We start from the raw sequence: 26,141 nt of genomic DNA on the forward strand, positions 1-26,141 counted from the left end.
GTAGTCACATATTTGGTGGGGTTTCAGCAGCCCCTGTGGACAAAAGCATCTGCCAGAAGCCTTGGATATTAAGAGACACCTTCAAGACTTGAATTTAAAATATCCTCTCATTTTGAAACTTAGAGTTTGAGCAAGTTTGCTTTGAGCCTAATGGGATAGACACATCTGGAGGTGGATTCCAGAAACAAGAACCATGGTAGGATCTACTAAACTAGTTTGTCTTATTGTAATATATTGATCAAGCCTCTTATTTATAGTCTCTCCCCAAGGGAGAAGATGAATGAGCTATATGCTAAGACAGTTTGCTGGACTGAGTTGCACTAATTAATGGACCAGAGTCAGCCTAAAGAGGCTTGACTTGTGCAGTTCCATAAGAATTTATCCTCTCTATTCTTCAACTTTTCAGTCAATGGTTTAGATCAAGGCCAAGAGGGAGCTACTCATCCCATGTGCAGATATAATCAAGTTAAGAAGGACAGAAAATATTTGAAAGCAAGACTCTAGATCTTGGAGGATGAAGTAACAGGACATGTCTAACAAGAATAATTTTAACAGGAATACATATAAATACAATGTCCTGCAGCAGAGCTAAAGAAAAAATAATAAAAGTATCAAATGGTAGAGACATAGCTTAGGAGCATCATGAATGCTAGAGGAGAATAAGCTCATTGGGAGTTAGAATACAAAGTGACTACCTTGTAGTAAAATAAAAGATATGATTATTCTTGTTCTGAAATGGCCAAGTGGTACCCAGTTGTGACCCTGAACCTTTTAAAAGAATAATTTCAACTATTTAAACAGGGATACACATTTTAGGAGAGAGAGATTTGAGTGCTGAATAAGTTGAAAATCATGTAACATGAAAACCAGTTGAAGGAACTAGTGACGCTTATCACAGAAAAGAGGAAATTAGGATGAGTCCAACAGGTTTTTTTGTTTGTTTTTTCTTTCTTTCTTCCTTCCTTCCTTCCTTCCTTCCTTCCTTCCTTCCTTCCTTCCTTCCTTCCTTCCTTCCTTCCTTCCTTCCTTCCTTCCTTTCTTTCTTTCTTTCTTTCTTTCTTTCTTTCTTTCTTTCTTTCTTTCTTTCTTTCTTTCTTTCTTTTTTTTTTTTTTTTTTTCTTAGATGGAATCTCACTCTGTCACCAGGCTGGAGTGCAGTGGCGCAATCTCAGATCACCACAAACTCCAACTCCCAGGTTCAAGCAATTTTCCTGCCTCAGCCTCCTGAGTAGCTGGGACTACAGGCGTGCACCACCACGCCCAGCTAATTTTTGTATTTTTATTAGAAACTGGGTTTCACCATGTTGGCCAGGATGGTCTCTATCTCTTGACCTTGTGATCCGCTCGCCTCAGCCTCCCAAAGTGCTGGGATTACAGGCATGAGCCACCGCACCCAGCCAAGTCCAACAGGTGTTTTTAAACATCTGAAGAACTATCATGTGGCAAAGAGAGTGGTCTGTTCAATCTGGGAAAACACTTGCCACACATTCAAGCATTTTTCATCTTATAAAATTGATGTATTCTTAGAAAAGTGTGTAAATTCATTTTATGTGAAGGGAATAATTTGATGTAAAGTGAAAAATTTTAGCTATGATTTAAAGGAACTCTGCCATAAATCTTATTGCCATAGTGAAAAATGTGAAGAATCTTTTGATCATTGAATAATAACCTTCTAAATATATTTTATGAATCTGACTTGGGCCTACTGTTTTTAGAAAGATGAGCATAAATTTAACAGGCCAGCTCTCAGCACAGAACTGAGTCAAAAAAGTAAATTAAGCTAGCCAGATGTTGCCATTAGATTTTTTTCCTGAAAGGAAAAGCCAGAAGCAAGCTGAGTGAATAGAAATTAAAATATGGGAAACCTTGGAATAGAAAGTTAAATCCGTATTTTATGTTATGTCTTCACACCTGTTGGAAGTATTAAACAATTAAAATTACCCCTCCTCCACTCAGCTGATGTCTCCTGCATCAAGTAACAGCAGTGGCTCTCTCTCACCTTCTTCTTCTTCTGATTGCCTGGTGAGCCGGGGAGGACCTGGCCGGAGTCATGTGGCAGCTTTAAGAAGTCGTTTCGAATTGGAATATGCTCTAAATGCAAGGTCCTATGCTGCTTTGTCCCAAAGGTGAGTGGTAATATAAGCAAATCTCACAGTAAAGTCTTATCTCAGAATCTTATCAAGATAGTCAACTGATTTGATTACTATCACAGGGTTTGATCACCCCTCTGAAAAATTTTGAAAGAGGAGTTTTCAGCCCATTTCTCTTACATTTTGACTAAAAATTAGAAATTTTATTATCTGTTAGCCTAGGTCCTCTAGTTTCAAGTATCAAGTATTAACCTAGCTGAAGTAAGACACGTCTATTTTAGAGCAACAAAAGGGATTTATTAAAAGTATTCTGAGGCTATTTTATGGCATCCAAGCAAGAATTCCTGTGTAGAAACCAGGAAACAGCTTTGAGGATCTGAGCAACACAAGTTCAGTGTTCTAAGAATTACCATATGACCCATATTACCTTATGATCCATTTCCCAGGAAATTCCATTCCTAGGAATATACCCTGAAATTGAAAATGGGTACTTAAAAAATACTTGTATTCAAATGTTTATAGAGCAATATTTATAAAAACCAAAAGGTGGAAATAACCCAAATGTCCATCAACCAATGAACACGTTGATAAAACAGGTTGTCACAACAAAATACCATATACTAGGTACATAAAACAACAGAAATTTACTTCCACAGTCTGAAAGCTGGAAGTCCAAGATCAGGTTCAGCATGGTTCCAGTGGGGGTTCTCTTCCTGTTTTCTAGAAATCCATCTTTTTTCTCTGTCCTTACACGGCAGGCAGAGCTCTAGTGTCTCTTCATCTTCTTATAAGGGCACCAACTCTACTGGATCAGGGCTTGCTTTACATTTATGACTTCATTTAACCTTTATTATCTCCTTAAAGGCCTTCTCTCCAATGCAGTCACATGGGAGGTTAAGATTTCAACATATGAATTTGAGGAGGGTCACACTCCAGTCCATAGCAATAGGCAAATGTATAAAAACAAAAAGCAGATGGCTGCTTCCAGGGGATAGGTAGGAGGGAGAAATTGGGAGTAACTGCTTAATTGTCATCCAGTTTTATCTGGGGCTGATGAAAAGATTTTGGAATTAGAAGTGATGGTCTTAAAACTGCGAATGTACTAAATACCACTGAATTGCTAGTTTTAAAATGGTTATTTCTATGCTGTGTGAACTTTACCTCAATGAAAAAGGAAGCAAAAACAAAAAGATTAAGCAAAAAGGTAAGTCAGAAAAAGAGAAAAAGAAATCAACATTCTTTCATAGCTAGTTCTGCCATTTACATGGCCCAGTGCCCAATAGATAGTCTCTTTGTCTCTCAGCTTAAATGTTAAGTTTCAAGGCGAAAAGTATCTGTCATATAATGCTATAATAATTCCGTATAATAACCCATCCCAGAATTCAGGGGTGTGCAATCATAAGCATTAATTTCTTGCTCACTTGTTTGTGGGCTCATTTTGGATGAGCTTGACTCTGAACTACAGGTTGTGTTCAGGTCTGTTCCTTGTGTCTCTCACCCTCCTTGGACACCTACATAGAAAAATGTACTACCTGTGGTATATTCTTCTCATAGACAAAGGCTAGTAACTCAAGAGGACAAGCCCAAGTTTACATGCATATTTAAAGCCTTTGCTCAAGTTATATCCTCTGACAACATTCCACTGGCAAGTTTCACAGCTGACTTCAACATCAGCAGGAAGAAAAATATACTTGGTTTTTAGTGGGAAGAACTGCAAAGCCATATGGCAAAAGGCATGGGTAGCTGGAGTGGGAATGGGATCATATTTCATTAATATAAACATGGCTGTCAGGGGCCCCCGTTCTAGGTGGGGAGCAAAGAAGGCAGTCGCTGTGAGCTTCATAGATACCCTATAGAGCGCATACTTTCCAACCCATGGAAGACCAGAAAAGACTAGTTTAAAATCTGTCTCCATCCACATGAGAACCAAAGCATTTGCACATGGCCCAGTTACACATGCACACTCACACCCACACCTACATATACAGACACACTCATACACTCCATTATCAGAGTAAAAGTTCTTAAGTGGGAAAAGATTATCTGGAGTTAGCAAGGGTTTCTATACAATCTACAAATTGCAATTGTTGCTTTTTTAGCTGTAGTTATTATATTCCCGATCTGACAAAAGAGTTACAGCTGCAGCTATGAAGAGATGGGACTCTTATTCATGAAGTCTTTAATCTATAGGATGTCATGAAATTAAGTATCAGTAGGTTTGATTGATAACCACATAAACTGGACACCATTTTTATTGGATTTTAGTCTCTCACATAATTTCAAAAGTGCCCATAAGCCAAGACTACGTTGGATTTGGTCACATCATCATCTTCCAGTTCTATCTGCTGTTCTTATTCTCTACTTGTGGCTTTTAAAACTATTTCTATGAACAGCCAGATTTTGATATTTCTAAAGCACAATCACCTGAGGTTTGTCCACTTGAGACAGAGGTTAAGAGGATAAGCTGTGGAATCAGACAGATGTGAGGTTAAATCTTGGCTTTGCCATGTGCTAGCTCAATGACCTTGTCAAGTTATTTAAATCTCACATGAAAATACTGATAATAATACCAGATCTTAGAGTTGTTATAAGGAGAGGTACTATTGTCATAGTAGTGACAGTACTTGATCTAAAGATGCCAGCAGAACCAAGCAAAGAATATAGTTCCAAAAATGTAGGTAAGTCACAGAATGTACAATACATGGAGAGCTACACAGAATAGGAGGCACAGCAGCAGTCCCAGGTAGGCAAATGAAGGATGGAGGGAACAGAGCTTCTCTAGCCTTCAAGAATCTAGAGATGTATACCACTACTAATTTAAAAAAAACAAAAACAACAACAAAAAAAACTACATGCTGGGTGAAAAAACCCGTCAGCTTTTTTGATGTGCTCCCTTTGATATTCTCATAAAGTGTTTTATAGTCTTCTGGCCCTTCCTGACTGTTATGGAACTCTGATAAGGGTTTGTCTGTCTGCTAGGTGCAAGTTTCTCTTAACAACGTGGCATTCCCTAAGGATTTGCTGTGAGGGTGCATTCAAGGTCAGTTTGTTAGTACCATTCCCCCAAGTAAGCTCAATCTTTGCACTAGTTGAAATCAACTCTAGGAATAGGTAAAGCGTTTAGCTAAGTTTTAAAATGTGTCAAGATAGAAATTACGTATGTTCCATTCATTACTGTATCCTTAGTATGTAGCAGTATGATTGACATAAAGTCAGTAAGAAATGTTTGTTGGGCAGATAAAGAATAAAAAATTAGATAAATTGGATCAATAAACGGTAACTATTTTTCACTTGGTGTGTAATCAGTAAACGAGCCTTAACTATTTTCTCTTTTCTTTCCATTTAAATAGCTGTCGCTATTGAACATCCGGGGCACTATTTTAAACGTTTTAAATAGTCATCTAATTCAGCCTTAGGAAGTAGGTATTCCAATTTTTATAAATGAGGAAACTGAGGCTCATAGAAAAGGTAAGCAACTTTCCCAAGTTAATGGAGAATAAGTAAGCGAAGCTGGAATTCTCACTCAGGACTCTCCTGTGCTTTCTGAGTTTCTCTGGAATAGGAGGTGGCATGTTCCAGAAGCTTGAAATATTTTGCCAATACTTGTATTTGCTGGACTTCCAGTTTCTCCTGGAAGTCAGTCTGTGAATAACTTCGGCTATTTCTCCCAAGTCTGACTTTTCAGCTTGTGGATATGAAGGCAGAGGAAGTGAGAACAGCGATCAATAGGTGCTTAAAGTGAAAGAGCCCAACGATATAAGAATTGATGGACTAAGTACAGGAGGGCCATGAGTTTAACAGCTTGTGAGACAGCGGTTCTCAACTTTGACTGCACATTAGAATCATCTGGGAAGCTTTTACAAGTACCATTGCCCAGGACCAATTAAACCAAAATCCATGGGGTTGACACCCAGGCATCAAAATGCTTTAAAGTTTCCCAGGTGATTCCAATATACATCCAAGTATAAGAAACATGCTGAAAGAGAATGATACAATGCTAACCTGCCAGTCATTCTGTAAGAAGGGGATGCAGCTAATGAAAGAGGAAAGACAAAGCCAAGGTAAAATAGCATCTGTGACCAAAGGGGACCATTTTGATGACTTATTACGTGCATCGTTCCTGCCAAAATTCCTTGCAATATACCACTAATTTCTGATCTTTGGAGTTCCTAATTAATTCAAGTGACAGAGTTAAAATGTAATTTTTTAGTATAGCATTATGGTTTTGAAAAATCTGTACAAGGTTTTTGCTATAGTTCCTACTAAGGTATGGATGCGGGGACACCTCAACAATGTCTTGAAAAATGATGCATCTACTTTTCCATTTTTTGTCATGAGGTTCACAGATGATAGGTTTGAGTTTTGTAGTGCTTGATTTGATGGGGTCTTTGGTTGTGTGTGTATTTATTTCTAATTATTATTATTTTTCTTTATAAATACATTTAGAGGTGCAAAATTGTGTCAGAGATGTTCTCCACAGATAATAGGAATTCCCTAATTCCTACTAAAACCGTAAATTGATAAAATCTGAGCTTGAGAAAGGCGCTCTTGAAGTTCTGCCTCTTTTAAAATATTTTGTGCCTCTAGATATATTTGGAAAACTAAGCATGTGGCAGTTGCTCCTCCCACAGGGTATGAAATCCCAACTTGTACATGGATTACATCATGTAAATTTAGAAATGACAAACTGATACACAACCTTTCAGATGTGAAAACCAATTAGTGTTTGTGTGGGGCTGGCCTCTGAAAATAGAATGATTTGACCTAGTTAGCTGTCCGAGAGAAGAAAACCAGGGATCCAGAGTTTGGAACTGTAAAACAGATACATTTGGGATTAATTTTTCACACTACAAAAGGGTCCATCAAAGGTTTCTTTAAATAGAAAGCTTGCCTAGTGCACTTAGAATGGAATTCATTTTATAAAAGTTGAATATAACTTATACAATTTTAATTTACTCATAGTTTTTCTGGGTTACAACAATTGTGGAAGATGATAGCACCATGACACTGATGTTCCTAGGAGGAATAAAGAAGGGAGAGCAGCAAGGGGACCGTGTCCATTTGCTGCAGTGGAGCAGGTATTTACCAGATGGCAGTGGCCATGTCTCCTCCTCATCACCGCAGGTCAAATACTCCCCTCTTTCATCTACCGCCTCTCTTACACTCTTTTTTGTACTAAAACTTTCAAATATTCCCTTTTCTTCCAATCTTTCAATCCTCTCTCCATCCCTAACTTCTTGTCAACTCACCACAATCAACACCTTGCTCATGACCACCATAAATGCTCTCACACATTGCTTCTTCTTTCCGTGGGTCTTCTTGTCATTTCTACAATCCCATGGCTCCAACTCACAGCACATAAATGCACACACGCGCACATACACACACATGCACACGCACACATCTACACACACACACATTCCCCCACACACACAGGTGAACCCCAGTTCATTATTCAGCCTTGACCGCTCTGCTTCCTAGCTTTTGCAACATCTTTAACTTCTCTCCTGTTCCAGCTTCCTCATGCTCTAACCCACCTACTACCATCATAATCTTTATTATGTAAAACTCCAATTCTAATTATATTATTTGCATTAAAACCTTCAATAATTCTCCATTGCCTCTAAAATTAAGTTAATTCGGGAGTCCAGTTGATTCAGGAGTCCAAAATCCTCAGTGATACACGTTTCAATCATATGTTCCAGTGGTTCTAAACAGAGAGTGATACTGTCGCTCTCTCTTCTCAGGTACATGCTAGGCTTTTTGGAACTGCAAGAGTCTTCTTTTTTGTTTGTTTGTTTGTTTTTGTATTCCCAAGGACTAAAGAGATGCCATTACTATTTAGTGAGCTGTGACCAGAATGTTGAAGTTTCTCCAATGTTTTGGACAATCTCAAAAAACAAAAAATTATCTTACACAAAATATCAATAACATTCTTGGAGAGGAAAACTACAGACAAACTAGAAGTTCCACTAGTTCCCATAAACACCTCATGTTTAACCTACCATCAACCTATCACTGTATCTTAACACTGTATCTTAACCTTGACACCCCCCTTATCTTATCAAAATATTAACCAGTCTTCAGTAATTATCTCAATCAGCGTAATCACAATGTCATGAAGAAGTATTTTCTGGGGGCTACCCCATCTGCATTCATGCCTCACTAAAGACCACAGTACTCTGTGCCATGTTATAATTTATATCTCATTTATTATTTAACTGCATGTGGTGAATGTTAAATATTTGATTTATAATAAACTAGGAAAATTATTAGTTAGGCTGTAAACACCAGGCTTTGTATTTCTGCAATTTGAGTAAAACTCTGGCATTCAGATTTTTTTGACTCCTACATTCCTGTCAAGTTCGAATACATTCTCGTCCAAAAATAATGAACTACTAGATATTCCACCACTTTTCCACTCTCCCGCCCTCACTATTAGGGCACGAAATGTCAATGTATTTCTTTTTAATTACTAAAAGGATAGAATGTAGGTGACTAAGATGTGTGAGGGAAAAAGTGACTACCACATTCATTCCGTGCATGTTTTTTTAAAAAAATATTTTAATGTTTAAAAGTTCTATAACAAAAGATACTGTTCTTTCAACAGTGGATTTCACGTGCAGAGCATTAATATGACAGTTTAGCATGAGATAAAAGCAAAACATAATATTCTGATAAATACACCAATTATTGACTCATTTATTTTATATTCTATTAATGTAAATCTTCATTAGAGAAATGAATAAACAAACAAGCAAATGGACAGAAACATCCCAGCAGTGCAGGTGTGTCACACTGAGTTACAAGGGACATCCAGCATGCATTTCCCTTGAACTCAGGGTCTGTACTTTTTCTGCAAATGGGACCATGTCTAATTATTTATTATGAATGAATACTTTACCTAGAATTTTTTCCTTGACTCAAGCAATCTTCCTGCCTGAGCCTCCTGAGTAGCTGGGACTACAGGCATGCACCATCATGCCCAGTTAATTTTTAATTTTTATTTTTGTAGAGACAGAGTTTTACTATGTTGCCTAGGCTGGTCTCGAACTCCTAAGGTTAAGTGATTCAGCCTCCTAAAGTGCTGAGATTATAAATATGAGCCACTGCACCATGTCCCACATAACTTGTATTAAAGTATATTATTATAATTGTTCTATTTTATTATTAATTATTGGTAATCTCTCACTGTGCCCAATTTATAAGTTAAATTTTATCATAGGTATGTAGGTATAAGAAAAAAATGTATTGTATATTGGATTCAGTAATAGCTCTAGTTTCAGGCATCCACTGGGGATCTTGGAATATATCTCTGGTAGATAAGAGGGGAGGAGGCTACTAAACTTTTTATAATCAGCTTGTATTTTCCACCAAAAAAAAAATGCGATTTTGATTATAGATATTTAAGCCTATAGGTCAATGTGAAAAGGTCTGACATATTTATAATATTGAGTCCCCCTTACCATGAACATAGCACATTTTTGCATTTATTTAAATGTCCTTTAATATCTTTTAGTAAGAGTTTATAATTTTCTCTATGGGGTTCTTATATAACTTTTGTGTGATAAATAGTTACATTCATTGTGATTGCTGAAATCATTTGGACTAATTGCTACCACATTATTTTATTCTGTCTAGTATTTTTTCTCACCCTATCTTTTTTTATTTCCTTTGATTATTTGAATATGAGCTATATTTCTATTCTTTGATGAGCACCCTAGAAACTTTAATACATTATTTAAAACAACAAATTATATTTTTAATATGTTTGTCTTATTCTCAAGTGAAAGATCTTAGACCATTTTAATTAAAGATTATTCTCTCCTGGCCTCGATAATACCTCTTTATTTTAATTTCCGGTATTTTATCTTCATCAAGATTTTATAATTCCATAGTGATTTCATTGTTTTATACAACTATGTTTTATTTAGGTTTCCCCATGTTTAATGTTTCATTGTTTGTTATGGTTACATTTCAAATCTTTTTCCTAGTATCGTTTTTCTTTTCCATAAATGCAGCTTTAAAACTTCTTTAAACCTTACTCTGTTGGAAGTAAAGAAATGAAAAAAACTTATTTTCCCTCTTTTTTAAGATATTAGTAGATATAGGATTTTCGTTGTTTAGTTACTTTTCTTCCCTGCACCTTCAGGGGGAAAATGCTATTCCATGTTTTACTTTCTTTGCTGCTGTTAAAATTTCATCTATGAATCTAGTTGTTATATCTTTTGTTTTTAATCTGCCTTTTAAAACTGCTTTTAGAAGTCTTCTTTATCTTTGGTATCCTATAGATTAACTATGTTGTGTATAGATATAAATTTATGTTTATTTATTTAACTTGTGATATATTACGTTTCCAGAATTTGAAAATTGACATCTTTCATAAATTCTGGGTAATCCTCAGCCAGTCTCTTCTAACATAGCTTTATTACATCTTCTTTAGTATCTCTTTCTGGAATTCTAGTTGGATATTTTTTAAAGTTTCTCACTGTTTTCCACATTTCTCAATCTCTTTTTAAAAAATATTTCCCACCCTTTACTTTCTCTATCCTGCTTTTTCAGATCTGTCTTCCAGTTCACTTATTCTCTCAGAAGTGGGTTTAATGTGTTGTTTATTTTGTTCATTGCATTTCTAATTCAATTTATTTCTTATTTATATTTCAGTTCTAGAAATTGCATGCCACTTACAGTTTTACAGGAGAGTTTTAAAAAGCTGTAGACCCTCTCCATACTTTTTATTTCTTCAAACATATTTTACCTAGAGATATTAATACCTCAAGACCACCCTAAAACTTCAACTTGTATTTTTTTTTTTTTTTTTGGGGGGGGTTGGGGGGACGAAGTCTTGCTCTGTTGCCCAGGCTGGAGTGCAATGGCACAATCTCGGCTCACTGCAAGCTCCACCTCCCAGGTTCAAGCGATTCTCCCACCTCAGCTTCCCAAGTAGCTGGGATTACAGGCACGCACCACCATGCCCAGCTAATTTTTGTATTTTTTTAGTAGAGACGGGGTTTCACCATGTTGGTCAGGCTGGTCGTGTACTCCTGATCTCATGATCTGTCCACCTTGGCCTCCTAAAGTTCTGGGATTGCAGGAGTGAGCCACCACACCCGGCCAACTTGGAGTTTTTCATAAAACCCATGTAGTAATAATTCTGCTTTAAACTAGCTTGTATGTGGGTTGGCAGATGAGACTTCTGCGAGTTTTATATATATATATATATATGTGTGTGTGTGTGTGTGTGTGTGTGTGTATATATATATTTGTATATATTCTTTTTCTCACTTTACCTGGAGCCAGGAACAATGTAGGATATTTATCCTCTGCATATCTTTATGTAAAGTGAATTTTATTTTTTCTGTCACCTAATCTGGATGTTGCCCTTTGAGGATTTTGGCTTCATATAGGTGTTTCTTATCTGACCCTCCACCTTGCTTGAACCCATGGTGTCTCCACCACATAATCTATTAAAATTCATGCTACAGGCCAACAAGAGTCTGTATGAGAAATTCATAGCACTTATATTTGCTTGGAGTGATAATGTTAGAAAATCTTTTACTTTTATATTCATACCCACAGTAGATTGTAAACATCATGCAGGCATAAAGTGTCTCTCCTTTTGCTGCTGTTTCTCCAGTACTTAGAACAGTGCCTGGTACATGGTAGGTGCCAAACACCTATTTGTGAAGTACGTGAACATAATGACTTCCCACAAACATGATGCCATTGAATTCAACAATTTTGTGAAGTGTGCCTCATGGTTTCCATTTTTTTAGCTAAAACTCAGAAACTCAATAATGTAAGTAATGCAAACAACTAGTAGAAAAAATGGTAGTTCATAATTTAATCTGGGACTGTCCGGTAGTGTTTTCATCACATCATGCTATCTTTGGAGACTAAACTTTGCCGACATGTTTGCCAACACCAGAAAGTTCTAATGTCAAGTTAGGGCTTTGAGGAAGATCAGCAGGGAGCTATCCAGAGTACTGAACCACCTCACACTTAAAACTCTGCAGATATACTGGAACATACTGCCCTCTGTCTATGGCCAATAGCCTTTGATTGCAAGGAAATTTCCCTTCTCACTCTAACTCTGATAATAGTCACTTTGCCTAAGCTTATGCCTCCTGATGAAACACTATAATCACCTGCCTGTGCTGATACAGACCCAAACTGAACACAACTCCACAGCTGCTGCCTCGTTCACAGCCATGCCTAGCCCTACCCTCTGTGTCTTCTTCAATCACGCTTCTCCAAAACAGGCTCACTCTCTGACCACATTTGTAAAAGTAGCGACAACCAGTCAGAGCACATAAAATGACAGACTTCTTTCTAGGAACTTAACTGAAGTGACATTTGTGAACTAGCTTTGAGGATAGCTCTATTTTAGCATGATTTCTTTATGGAACTGAGTATATTGTAAAATTAGGCTCTTCTTTTCATTTTCTCATTAAACATACTCTCCACTGTAGTAGTCAATTGCACTCACTGAATGAAAAAAACAACAACAAACTTTTAGCTGACGTTTGGGGGCAACAATTGACTTTCTGGTGATGAGAGTCCAAGAGTTTTTCAGGGCCAGAAATGAAGAAAAAGACCACTGTTTCTCATACATAAATACAATAGAGAATCAGCATCTTTTAGCTAATTCTACATAGAAATAATTTTAAGATTTATAAATTTAATAAAACCAAAAAGGGTATTTGGCTTTGTAACCTATATTTTACTTATTCAAAGAATGCTGATTTGAAATATGACATCTATAGAATTTACAAAAGACTGCAGTGCTTATTGGAACATTATATTAGTATCTAACCCTCACTTCAGCAGTGTCTTCTGAGCTTATAGGAAGAGTTGCCTTTCTTACTCAGTGACACTGGTGACTTAAGTTCTATGGATCTTGTACGTATAATGAGGAGAACAAGATGTTCCTTGCCTAAATCTAGGGACAAACCTTTTTTTTTTTTTTTTTTTAGGGTAGCTATCATCTCTGAGACGCAAAATTTTTATGACATGCACTTCCTGAACGGCAGTTATCAAGCTCATTAAGGGCTTGCAGTGGCAAAATATAAAAGCCAAAGGAGAGAAGCTAGAATCTAAGTAAGTGCCACGATGCCTATCAGTTGCCTTTTATCTCTTTCTTTTTAAGCTCATATCTTCTTGAGATGCCCATATTTTTTTACTAATTAACAAAATCAGAAAATCTCCTAATATCTTGGTGGTATGGGGCTGAAAAGGGAAATATGTAACTATGCATCTTGATGTGACAGTGTGAAAGTATTTGGTATAACTCATTATGTCCCTGAATGCCATCTTATATAGGTGGGGAAATTAAAGAAAGTGGGGAGGGGTCTTTCACGAAGTTAAAACCATCTCCATGAAGGTCCAAACAATAAACACAGCCATTTGTTATATTTACATAACACATCTTCACCGTCCGTAGATGCATACCCAGACCAAGCAATTCCCTTACACACACATATACACGAAAAGTGAAAGGAGGGCTATAAATTGATTGCTAGTGCCCTCTGCATTTCATGCTTCTGGTATCTTACAAATCACCAGAACTGGACATAGTCTGTGCTGAAAGGTGATAGGGCTCTATGTTAAGAACTCCTTTTCGGCTGATGTGGACTAAAGCAACCAGGTTAGCTGCTTGTTTTTGGCTGCCTTGCTCTCTAGCGCCATCTAGCAGTCAGTTGACAAACTACGAGTGAGGCCTCCTCCAGACCTCCTGACTGCTGTACTAAGGAGAGAGGCTTGGAGACTTCACGCCTAACAAAGGTGTGCAGCCTCAAGTTGAGGAGCATGTGAAAAATGTCAATCTTTCCTTGACTTTTAAAACCACCCTTAGTTTGAAACAGCCTTTCTCCATGAAAAATGTAAAAGAACATCAAACAAAATATTCTGTTCAAAAGACGAGGTGATGAAAATGGGAAATTAATAAAAGTGAAGATATGAGAAGAGCCCTACGTGTGTAAAACTGGCACCTTTTTTTTTTTAAATAAGCTTTAAGGACCTGGATTTATTGTCACACATAAAAGATTTGCATGAAAAGAGTGAGCGAGTGACATATTTAGGTTACAACATATCCACTTGAGAGAGAGAATGAGATGCAGCTCTCACCGTGGCCATTCTCATGCTGTAATTTCGTGTTCTTTTCTATCCGTCAGCAGCGCTTGTTAGCGAGCTAAAATGCCCTCCCTCCTAAACCAAAGGGCGAGCCAGAGTGCATTTCCGTCTTCAAGCGTTTTGTAATACTAATTAACTAATTCCCAGTCACATGAAGAGAACCTGCGAAGATTCGCCGGAGGCAAACTGCTAAATAAATGGTGACAGATTTCTCAGTTTTCAATTAGATGAAATGACATATTGGGACAAAGAATGGCCTGACTTTCTAATGATGAGAGTTTTATGAGGTTTTCATTCCTGGAAATGAAGAGAAACCCTCTCCATTCATACACAAAGGAGGGTCCAGACCCACTCTTAAGCACATCAAAGCACACAGATCCTGCCTTTGGCAGTTGCTTGTGTGTACAACTGAAAGTAAGACTTGATCCAAAAATGCTGCTTTTGAGACTGCTTCTGCTCTCCTGAAATATCTGACAGGACAAGCACAGGGACCAAAGAGAACAACCAGCCTAATTAAATCTATACAGGCAGCACTGTGTTCTGTTCGTCCGCCCTGACTCCAGCTCTGGCCTCACCCTGCTCCCTCCTGACTCCAGTGTTTGTGTTGCGAATCTGAATCTCTTGCTAGCATGGCAACTGTTGCTATGTTCGCAGCAATAAGAAGTGGGCGATGCTGGTGTCTCTGTAATGATTCAGATACAAGAGCAATGATTTCTAAATAGATTTCTGAAGCGGCTCTCACAATGGCTCTGAACAGTTTAACAGGTTTAATTCCTCATGGATTTTTTTTTTCTTTTTTTTCACCTTTAACATCTTCCATGTGGACTAAATCTAAACCTCATATAATGCAAAAATGCCATCATTCTTTCTTTTGCTTACTAGTATTTGAAGCAGGAATTTTCTTGTAAAAAAAAAAAAAAAAAAACCACATTTAACCAGTTGTCATTTCTTATTATCTCCCTGGAACCCATGAGATGGAGTTTTCTTGATATTTAGGTAATGGCAACTAAGGAAATCTGAAAAAATAAGGGGCCCAGGAAGAAAATAACTGCTGGATTAACCAAAGTGGAATGAAAATCATCACCATTAATATTTGTGATATATGCTGGACATTTTTTATTAATGAGCAGATGTTTTAAAGGCCTCATCTGCAAACGAGGACAGAAAATTTACTAGTGGATATATGTTTGCCACCCTGACTTCTCTTTCAAAGAGACAGTGAGAAAAATGAAATCACTTTTTGTTTTTTTGGCCTTCATCAGTCTCTTATTTGCCAGCCCATCCAGTGTTAACTGTGCCACTAAGTGTCACCAGATGCTAACACAGCCCGGGCCCCAGGGGGATATGATGTAGATAATATTGCCGTGTGCACTGATGGCAATACAGACCTGGCCAAAGGATAAAAAGAGAAAACACATTACATGTTTTGATCGGTAGCATAGAACAGAAATGTGTATTCGAACATAGACACTTGCTATGTTCTAGACGCTATTGTGCATTTTTTGTATGCCTGTGGTAGCACAGACTTACCACAACTCTTCTACAGCTAAGAGTTATTTATTCTACAAATGAGAAACTGAAGCACAGAAAGTATAAATGGCCTGCCCAAGGCTTTGTAACTAGTAAACAGCAGGGCCAAGATTTGAGCCAAGATCAGCCTGACTCCAAAGCCCATGATCTTTTTACTACTTGCTGAGCTGCTACAGTGTGAGACAAGAGAGCTGCTCTCATACTAATCAGTTGTGTGACATGAGCAAATCCCTTCCTGCCCTGGGTTTTAGGATTATCATCTATAATGAGGCATTTGAATTGGATGCTTGCTATTCAAGGTGTGACTCACAGACCAGCAGCTTTGGCATCACCTAGGAGCTTGTTAGAAATGTAGAATCTCAGGCCCCACACTGGACCTGCTGAATCTGCATTTTAACAAAATTTTAACAGGCGATTTGCAAATATACAGTAACCAATCTCTGTGGACCCTTTTAGCTTTAGTGTACTGTATTTAGAAAGTCACCTTGCTCTTATCTCTTTCTAGATTCTGTTCCTTCTCCAAGGTTGTTTTTCCGCTCCCTGTGAGCATTCCTAATCTCATTCTTTTACTTGATGGAAAGATTCACTGTCTTCTCAGAAAAGATTTAGTCTATTCTAATTCATTTACCACTTTCTACTTGGTATCATGTCTCTGTTGAATAAGTTTCTTGAGGGGGAGAGCCATTCATATTAAATAATTTTATATCTGTAATATCAATTGACAAGGTTCATTAAACTAAAGAAAATATATTGAAAGGAATGTTGAACAAATCATTATCTTAATTTAGTTACAAATAGTAAATAGTGTGCTGATCGCAAGATCCCTGTATTATTCATTACAAATATTTCAAGGCAAGCACAATCCAAGTTCTTTAAATATAGGTCCAGGAAAATTTGCAAATAGCACACATGATGAGCAGTTTTTAAATTTCTTCACCCCCACCCCCATCTTTTTAACACAAAAATACCTAAAGGATTCAATTAAGACCAAGTTCAATCCCAACGTCTCCTCCTCTAGGAAGTTGTCCTAAATACCCTCAACTCGTTACCCATCATGTTTGTTGTTACTATATTCTGTATATATCCCATCAGAGAATGGAAACATTATTGTAATTATTGATGTCTTTGAATGTCAGTTGCCACACACACACATACACACACACACATGCACATGCAGTTACACAAAGTAAGCTTCCTGAAGCCAGGAACTGTGTCTTTCATTTTTGCATTCTTAATATTTATCACAATGCTTGGCATATAGTGTGATGGATATATGTGTTTTGAATGAATGAATGAATGAACGAATGAATGAATGGCTCAATCAATACAAATCTTTCTGGCCCCAAAGTCTCTTTTTTGCTTTAATGTACTTGTTCTCCTTCACATTAGCATGGTTCACTGACACCAACAACATGGAGATGCACAGATCTATGGTGAGAATTTCAAAGAACTTGTTTTAGCCGTGTTGGTATTCTCTACTAATATGGTACTTTAGTGTACTATGGCATGAGCTAGTCATCTAGGAACATGGGCTCTGAGACTTAGCAACTCAAGTCCCTTTGAAATCACAAAAGCTGAAAATTGAAGCAGCGTTTGTATTTCTTCCTCTCTGATTGGTCAGGTGTTCATTCGACAAACATTTGCAGAGTCCTTATTTTGTGCCAGGAGTTTGCCAGGAACCAAAGATGCCAAAAAGCAAACATAGTATAATATTTCTACCTTTAAGTAGTTTGTATGGAAAATAGACCCCAAATGTATTATAATGCAATGTGATTGTATACAATAATGGGTACATGACTCTAGTGTATTCTAACACAGACGGAGGCGTTACTAAGAAAAAGGAGAGGCAGACAATGATTCCATCAGGTTAAAGGGCATGTGGGTAGCTTCTTGCAAAAGGTGGCCTTGGCAAAGAGATCAGAAATACCTAATGTAAACGATGAGTTAATGGGTGCAGCACAGCAACATGGCACATGTATACATATGTAACAAACCTGCACCTTGTGCACATGTACCCTAGAACTGAAGGTATAATAAAAATAGTGATAATAATAATAACCATCATAAGTGTAACCATATTGGGTTCTTATTTTGTACCAGATAACAGGCCATGGTACTTTAAATGTGTTATATCATTTAATCTTCATAAAAATGAAGGCATTATGATTTTTTCAATTTCACAGATGAGAAAAAATAAAGTCCCCAAAATACAAGTGGCAAATGCCTGATATGGGACTTAAACCTGGCCAGAGTAGTTCTAGAACTGGTGAATCTGGACACCAAACTCTACAAAAGGCAGAGAGAAAAGCATTAAAAAAATAGCCCACAGGCCAGGAGACAGACTGCATTCAGAGGGTAAGTAGCGAATCAGTCTGCCAGACCAGTAGCATGAGAGATTGCACACAAACTGAGAAAACCAACAGCAAGCTATGGGTCAGAGCCCAACCCAGCGCTGGTGGAACAGAGGCTCAGGAGGAAGGATGCTTTGCTGATAACAGAAGTGGGAGTTACTGTGCTATACTGGGAAAGAACTTGCTTCTTGAAGCCAGAGGTATATGTTCTAATCCCACCTCTGCCTTTAAGAACGGTATAAACTTGTTCCTCGGTAACTAAAATAGGGACCATAATATTACCTTGTCTGGTTTTTACAGGGTCTGCATAAAATTCATATAAAACACTTAATATCATCCCTGAGAAACTTGTGTTGTTTTGTTTTAAACTAAAGATAAATGTCCCTGTTTCACAGTTCTACCCACAGATGGATAAACCCCTTTCTGAGGTTGAGAAATGAAAGCCTGTGTCTATCTGAAATTCAGGATCCTTTTTCAGACACTTTCTACTTCTTTTTATCACTTATTCTCTTTGAGATAGTAGAGCACTCCTTTTTCCTCATTAAATAGCAGCTTTAGCCATAAATTTCTCATAGCTTTTCCTTACTTATTTACACTACCTGATTGTCAAATTCGACAATGTTGACCATTCCTCAGTCAAGTTGCCATTTGGAATAACTTAAAGGTTTCTGGATGTTTTCTACCCAGCAGCTATTTATGACAATGACAGAAATCAGGAAAATGACTTTTGAGGATTTCAATTTTTCTCTATAATCCCTGAAAATAAAGTGATAGTCAATTGTGAATGTGGCTGCTGAATGCTAGAGTACTACATAAAAATAGAAAAGATTTAAAATGCGTGAGAACTAACGAATCTAAATTTATTGGTTTTACACAAATGAATGATTTTCATTTTATTTTAAAAAATTGTCCTTTATTGTTTAGGGCAAGAAAAATCATATACTCTTTTCTTCAATAATCTTTTATCAGATTAACATAGAGGAAAATGAATTATGAATTTATGAAATAAATAAAATTGAGGACAAAGCACCATATTAAAATGTTGATTGTTGATTTTGTCATATCATATATGTTAAGGAATAGAGTATTGTGTTTGACTTAGAAGGTACCTATGAACTACTTTCTGGTATTGAGTGATCTGAATTTCTTTTTTTTTTTTTTTTTTTGAGACAGGGTCTCACTTTGTTACCCGGTACAGTTGTGCGATCATGGCTCAGTGCAGCCTCAACTTCCCCAGGCTCAGGTGATTCTTCCTCCTCAGCTCCACAAGTAACTGGAACTACAGGCGTACGCCACCACACTTGGCTAATTTTTGTATTTTTTGTAGAGACAGGGTTTCACCAAGTTGCCCAGGCTGGTCTTGAATTCCTAAACTCAAGCGATCTGCTTGCTTTCCAAGGTGTGAGCCTATGCGCCCGGCTTGAATTTCAATGTTACAAACAAATTTTCTATTGCTTGTATATTCTTTGGGTATTTTATTTCTTTTGTAAAAGGTAGACAATTCTGAGTTTAAACATGACTTAGAGATGTTTAACTACTTTTTTTACCCCTTGATTTTTACTTCCTGAGATCAGTAGTACAGAGGGCAATCAGTTCTCACCTTTTAAAAAGATCTGAGGCCAGGCATGGTGGTTCACACCTGTAATCCCAGGACTTTCGGAGGCTGAAGCGGGAAGATCACCAGGTCAGGAGATCGAGACCATCCTGGCTAACGGGGTGAAGCCCTGTCTCTACTAAAAGTATCAAAAAAAATTAGCAAGGCATGGTGGCGGGCGCCTGTAGTCCCAGCTACTCGGGAGGCTGAGGCAGGAGAATGGCGTGAACCCGGGAGGCAGAGCTTGCAGTGAGCCAACATCGTGCCACTGCACTTCAGGCTGGATGACAGAGTGAGATTCCATCTCAAAAAAAAAAAAAAAAAAAAAGAATAAAATGAGAAAAAAATTATTGAGAGATGGTCAAATCTCTTGAATTTTTAGAAAATTACTGCTCATTAAATTAGACAGCACCTTGTCTGTAATTTGTTCAAAACTACCAACTACCAAGATCTATGTGTTATACTTTGTTAAATAAACTTCTCTTTCTCTTTGGGAGAGACATATATAGGATCTTGAACAGTATACAAAGTTTAATTAAATATAGCTAGCATTGAAAAGTTCATGGAATTAATCAACTAACTCACAAATGTGTGTTGATTTCCTTCTAGGTATGCAGTACTGTGTCTGCCCCTATCCAGAGAGGCCCAATATTTTGATAGCTAGTCTTGTATTCTTGTATAAAGACTTTTAGCAAACTGAATATGCTTTTTTTTTTTTTTTTTTTTTTTTTTTGAGACAAAGTCTCACTCTTGTCCCCCAGGCTGGAGTGCAATGGTGAGATCTTGGCTCACTGCAACCTCTGCCTCCCAGGTTCAAGTGATTCTCCTGCCTCAGCCTCCTGAGTATCTGGGATTAGAGGCATGCACCACCATGCCCAGCTAATTTTGTATTTTCAGTAGAGACGGGGATTCTCCATGTTGGTCAGGCTGGTCTCAAACTCCCAACTTCAGGTGATCCGCCCTCCTTGGCCTCCCAAAGTGCTGGGATTACAGGCGTGAGCCACTGCACCTGACCTTTTTCTTTCTTTCTTTCTTTCTTTTTTTTTTTTTTTTTTTGAGTCACAGTCTCTCACTCTGTTGCTCAGACTGAAGTGGAGTGGTACAATGGGCTCAGAGCAACCTCTGCCTCCCAAGTTTAAGCAATTCTCGTGCCTCAGCCTCCCAAGTAGCTGGGACTACAGGCACGCACCACTACACCCTGCTAATTTTTGTATTTTTAGTAGAGATAGGGTTTTGCCATGTTGGCCTCGAACTACTGGTATCGAACTCCTGACCTCATGTAATCCACCCTTACTTTCTTTATTTAAAGAATTAACAATATATTACTTACAGGTGGAAAACACAAAGGTATGTGTCATTTTCTCTATTACACTAGCCTCCTCACTGATCTAATTCCATTGGATACGCATTTATCTATCATTTATTAAGCATCTCTTATGTATTGAATCATATGGTAAATATTGGACACCCAATGATGGATTAGACATCTCTTCAGTCCTGGGGGAATTCACAGTCTAAGGGAGGAGGTCAGAGAAACAAACAGGAAGATAAATACTAAGCCTTGTGTAGGAAGCCCTACGAGCCTGGGAAGAGTCAGGGTAGACTTCCCAAAAGCCATCCCATTTCACTTGAGTTTGGCAGAGCTAACCAAGCAGAGAAAGGAAGAAAGAGTATACTAGGAAAGGGAAGCAACAGGAACAAAGGCAGGAAAGTGGGAAACTGTGCAGTACATTTGGGAATAGCAAAGGATTGAATGTGGGTAGAGCAGAAGCTATAGATGAGGATTTAAAGTCAATAGAAGTAGACAGAAAAGAACACGGAGACAAGTAAGTTCAGTACCCAAGGAAAGTTGGAAGGAAGAGGGTAGCTGTCCTTCATGCGGTTTCCCTTCCAGTCACTGAGACCACTGAGACCTCAGACTCTTCTCTTCGTTCAGGCAGTGAGCATAAAAAGATCTGGATGGGACTGGGTAGAGCAGCCAGCAATCTTTATTGAAATTGCCCTGGGGCATGACTCGAAACTGTGAGGCACCCTAAAGGAGCATGATTTCTGCAGCTGTGTTTACTATGAGTCATTGTACAGACTCAGACCTGGAGCTAGGGATAATATGGTCATCTAGATGAGACACGAGTGACATAGACACAGTAGAGCTCCACCTTGAACCCAAGATTGGCCCCTCGAACTGTGCAAAACAGGCAGCACTGCAGGGTGGCTCATGGCACTCAACTATTCCTGTACTGATGACATCACACACGAGATCATCTGTTTATAAGTCTATCTCTTTAGATGGTGAGGAAAGAGAAATAAAGGTGTAAAAATCCAGCCATCATAACAAAAACACCAAAAGAAAGAAATTAACTTACCCAAAGGTCTCACAGCTTGTAGTTTGTGAATCTCTACATTAAAAGGTGGATGATGAATCTGAGACCTACTGAGTTAACTGTCCAGCATCTCAGCCATATGCCTTATTCCTCTTTATATGCATCTCCACTCCCACACCACCCCCTCCTGGCTTCATCCTTTAGTGCCTGGAATAACGCCTGGCACATGGTAGTTACTCATCAGAAGTCCACTGAGTGAAAGAACAAACACCTACCACTGATGGGTTGCTATTTATACTGTTCTGTCTTCACTGTTGGGAGTTTCATACTGTGTTCTTCAAAATGGGCACCCCCTGCAGCATGCCTCACTCTACAAGGAAAACTTCTCTGTTAACAAGCCTTATGATGGGGTCCCTGTGTGATCACCTAAAGCTGGCCTTTCCTGTCCCTCATCCAGGTAAATGGCTCACCGTGGAAAACTGTAGGTGACTTTTGCCCTTTCACTAACATTCCTCTTGATAAGACACTTAAAGAGGAAAATAGTCTTGACTCTTTAAAGTTGATGCCAGTTTGGGGCTGTTAACAAAGTCAAGGTATTCTGTTGTTAGAATCAACCTAGCACACAGCTTGCTCAGTCAACACTGTTTCACTGGCCTATGATTACAGCAGAGTTAGGTGCCTAAGGTAAGGAAATGGTTGTGGAGAGAGTCCGAATGACCCAGAGGCCCATGTATGCTTTTCTAGTTCGTTTGTTCAGCTGATATTTATTAAGCAATTATACTGGGATGTGGAAATGTACTGAGTCCCCATCCCTTCATTATTTTAATCCAGTGTACTAGGGACTCTTATCAGAGTGAGCCCATGAAATGGTGGGGATGCAGGGGCACTGGCAGTGGGAGTTGAGAACCTGATGATGACTGTCTTTGCAATGTTCCCTCAGGAGAAAAGTTCTATGCAGTAGGCACATCCCACTTCAGACTCCTGCACATCTGCAGAGAACTTTGCATTCTCACTGCAAGAGGAGTTCCTCTTCCTTTCATTTTTCTTCTCCTTGTCTTCCTTTTTTTCCTCTATGCCAAATCTAAGCAAATCTGCTTCATCCAGAGGCAGCTGGTGCTACTATGTGGGAGTGTTAAATGTTTAACATCTTGTCACTTGCGTAACTGATGGAGTCATCCTTTTTGTTTCAGAGTTTCATGTTTAGGGGTTGAAAAGCTAGATTGATGAGTATTACCAGAGAGAAATATTTTTTGGAAAGTAAGTGAAGCTGATGACACATTACTTTACAGTTTAGTGAAATTCAGCAAATCTAATTCTATTATCCTGTCAAAGTTTCACAAAAAGGAGACCTGAAAGCATATTTTAGATGAATCTTTAAAGATTTCAAGAAGCCACAACCACATCTGCAAAGCTCAGATGCATCTGGTGCTGACAGACCTTTGTTTCTCTATAGACTAAGGGGAGAAAATAATCTTCCAAAAACTAATTAAGTAAAGTTATCTTTGGTTGTACAGTGCCTGCCTCTCTCCCCCTTGAAAAGGTTGTCAGCCAGTAAACGATAACTGCGTTTTTCAATTCAAAGGCTATTCGAAGTTTGCATAGCCAAATTTACCCAGGCACACCAAAATAGAAGCTTCCTGTATGAATCATAGAGTCTTGTAATGCAGATTTTATAGAGCATTTAAAGCCAGATCATTTATGTCCTTGTTTATTTTCACAATCAAGTATAAGCTACGGTCTAATAAATACATTCTGACCAAAATGCTAGGAGCAATTGTTTTAAAGCATTTTCCCATAATTCTCTGTATTTGTCAGAGGCTTACAAGCTGACAAGCTGAAAGGGCTTTGTAATGCTTTTGGCAATTTGTGTGATTGTATATACACTTACAGAGAAGTTCCTTATCAAGAGGAAGCATTTAAGTGAAAGGGGAGCATTGATGAAAAGGTTCATTTTAATAAAAATTGCTCTGTTGTTCTCTATTATGTAACAATTACTCACTTAAGAAGAGAAGTCTTGATAGAATTTATTGAGAATATACTATGTACTAGGACACATTAATATGATATCCACAATTATTTGCAAGGTAGATATTATCTCTGTTTTGAAGATGGGAAAACTGGTCAAAACAGGAAACATCTCCTGAGATACTAAGTGAGGAAGCTGGGGTTGACTCGTCTATCTAAACCCAAAGCCATGTGTGCTCTTTTCAGGACAGCATAAGAAATTCTGTTTGGAACTCATGATAAAAAACAAGATCAATATTGTGGTAAAAATGTGAAGGGATATTATGGATTGAATTGTATCCCTCAAAAAGATATGTTAAAGTTTCAGACCCCAGTACCTCAAAATGTGACCCTATTTGGAAACAGCGTTGTTGCAGATGCGAGAAGTTTATAGGAGTTTATACTGGAGGAGGGTGGGCCCTTAATTCAAGGTGACTTGTGTCTTTATAAGAAGAGCACAGAGACGTGTAGGAGAATGGCATGTGAAGATGATGGAGGCAGGGACTGAAGTGCTGCATCTCGAAGCCAAGGAATATAAGGATTGCAGCCCTCACCAGAAACTAGGACACAGGCACAGAATTTTCCTCAGAATATTCCTTCAGAAAGAACCAACCTTGCCAACACCTTGATTCTGGACTTTTAACCTTCAAAACAGTGAAAGAATACATTTCTGTTGTTTGAAGCCTTCACATGCTTGGAACTTTCTTATGGCAGCCCTAGGAAACAAATACAGGGGATGACATAACTTCATAGAGCTTAGGAAGAAAACAAGCTCCAGACTGAATGTTAGGTCAGTGCCCTTCCTGAGGGTCGTAGTCCTGTTATTTTTCCTTCATCATTTGGGACTATGCAGAAAACCCACACCTAACCCAGTATGAGACTTGAAAGACTTTTTTTTTGGTGCTGTCTCAGAAAATAAATATACAGTTAACCAAAATTAAGGTGAAATTCTAACGTTTTATCATGCCCATACATATCAAAATGATACTAGGAAAGGGTGTGCTGTTTGACTGAAGTTTCTCTGATGGTTGCTGTTGGCAACCAGTTCTACAAGAGGCACAAGTCTAATTAGGGCAGAAGTCAGGAAGATATTGCAAGTAATTGAGGTCAGACATAACTCAGGGTGGGCAGGTGGCTGACATCCGATGTAGTCAAACTAAGGAGATCATGGTTTGAGGTGGGCAGACACAACAGGTGAGGAATGGAGACTGAACACTGATGGAAATAGCTAAAAGCTGAATCTGGCAATGACATTCGAGTAGGTTAAAAAATAAGTGTGATAAAAGCTAAGGGAATTCTGAGGTTTTTCTCTTCAGAAGCCTAGTCTTCCTAAATTGGCTATTTCTTTAGACTGGAGATCATTAGTTATTAAAAGGACTATACTTACACCTGCCAGCCTAATGCCCCATAGAGCCAGTTTACCTCCTGGCTGCCTTCTAGATTCTGATGTCTGACTCAGTTGAAAAGAAGGGACTTGCCTTTGCAGAAAATGTAAATGGAGAGAGTAGTGCTGATGTTTTTAGGAGCCTCACTAGAGGGGAAGGAAAGGACAATCAACTTACCGGTGAAGCCATCCTCTGCGGATCTTTGAGCTGGAACTAGGCTGAGATTGTAGGTATGAAGTGTAAATCATCCGTGTTTTTATTGATAACAACTTTGGTATTTCAAAGTTTTTAAAAATATGGTCATTTATTTCTGTTCTGAAATTTCCCATTAGCCAGGAAAAAAAAATTGACTAACGTTGAAGACTACTCAGTGAATGTTGCTATCCATTTGTTTGTTCACTCATCTGCTCAATCACTATCTACTTGGATGGGGAAGGGATTCCTAATTTCTAGATATGTTGCTAAATGATGAAAATAAACAAAAAATAAGACATGGTTTCTGACTTAAGATGAGAATGGTTGAGTCGGGAAGGCAATATCAAATCTGTACAACACAAGGCATGAGGTGTCAGAGTAAAGAGATCAAGTCCTTTTACTGTGGGGCTTAGTATGCGAGAAAAACTGTGAGAAAGAAGTTCATTGTGTGCAGAGCCTGCCTATATGAGGCAGGGAGCGATAAAGGTTGAAGCTGGAGAAATAGACCGAGACGTGCTGCTTGAGACCTGGGCTGTGGG

At 38.2% G+C, this 26,141-nt stretch overlaps 2 protein-coding genes across 10 annotated transcripts in view; one reads left to right on the forward strand and one right to left on the reverse strand.

Moving 5' to 3' along the window:
• The window catches only part of LRRC53 (leucine rich repeat containing 53), a 42,975-nt gene extending 20,761 nt beyond the window's left edge, over nt 1-22,214 (reverse strand). Inside the window, exon 1 of the mRNA XM_050767212.1 lies at nt 22,061-22,214. The gene's annotated coding sequence lies outside the window, so the exon portion shown is untranslated. The remainder of the gene's footprint in view (nt 1-22,060) is intronic.
• Nucleotides 1-26,141, forward strand: part of TNNI3K (TNNI3 interacting kinase) — a 301,755-nt gene that overhangs the window by 247,377 nt on the left and 28,237 nt on the right. For 4 of the 9 annotated variants that reach the window (XM_050766354.1, XM_050766119.1, XM_050766416.1 and 1 more), the window contains one exon: nt 1,957-2,126. The exons of 1 other annotated variant lie outside the window; for it this stretch is intronic. In XM_050766354.1, the coding sequence (XP_050622311.1) occupies nt 1,957-2,126 (170 nt within the window). Of the gene's footprint in view, nt 1-1,956; nt 2,127-5,069; nt 5,412-5,440; nt 7,169-26,141 lie in introns of those variants that run through there. 4 more of the 9 variants (XR_007720754.1, XR_007720751.1, XR_007720811.1 and 1 more) reach the window with 4 other exon arrangements.

Source organism: Macaca thibetana, chromosome 1 (genome assembly GCF_024542745.1).
Source record: "Macaca thibetana thibetana isolate TM-01 chromosome 1, ASM2454274v1, whole genome shotgun sequence".
NCBI lineage: Eukaryota > Metazoa > Chordata > Mammalia > Primates > Cercopithecidae > Macaca > Macaca thibetana.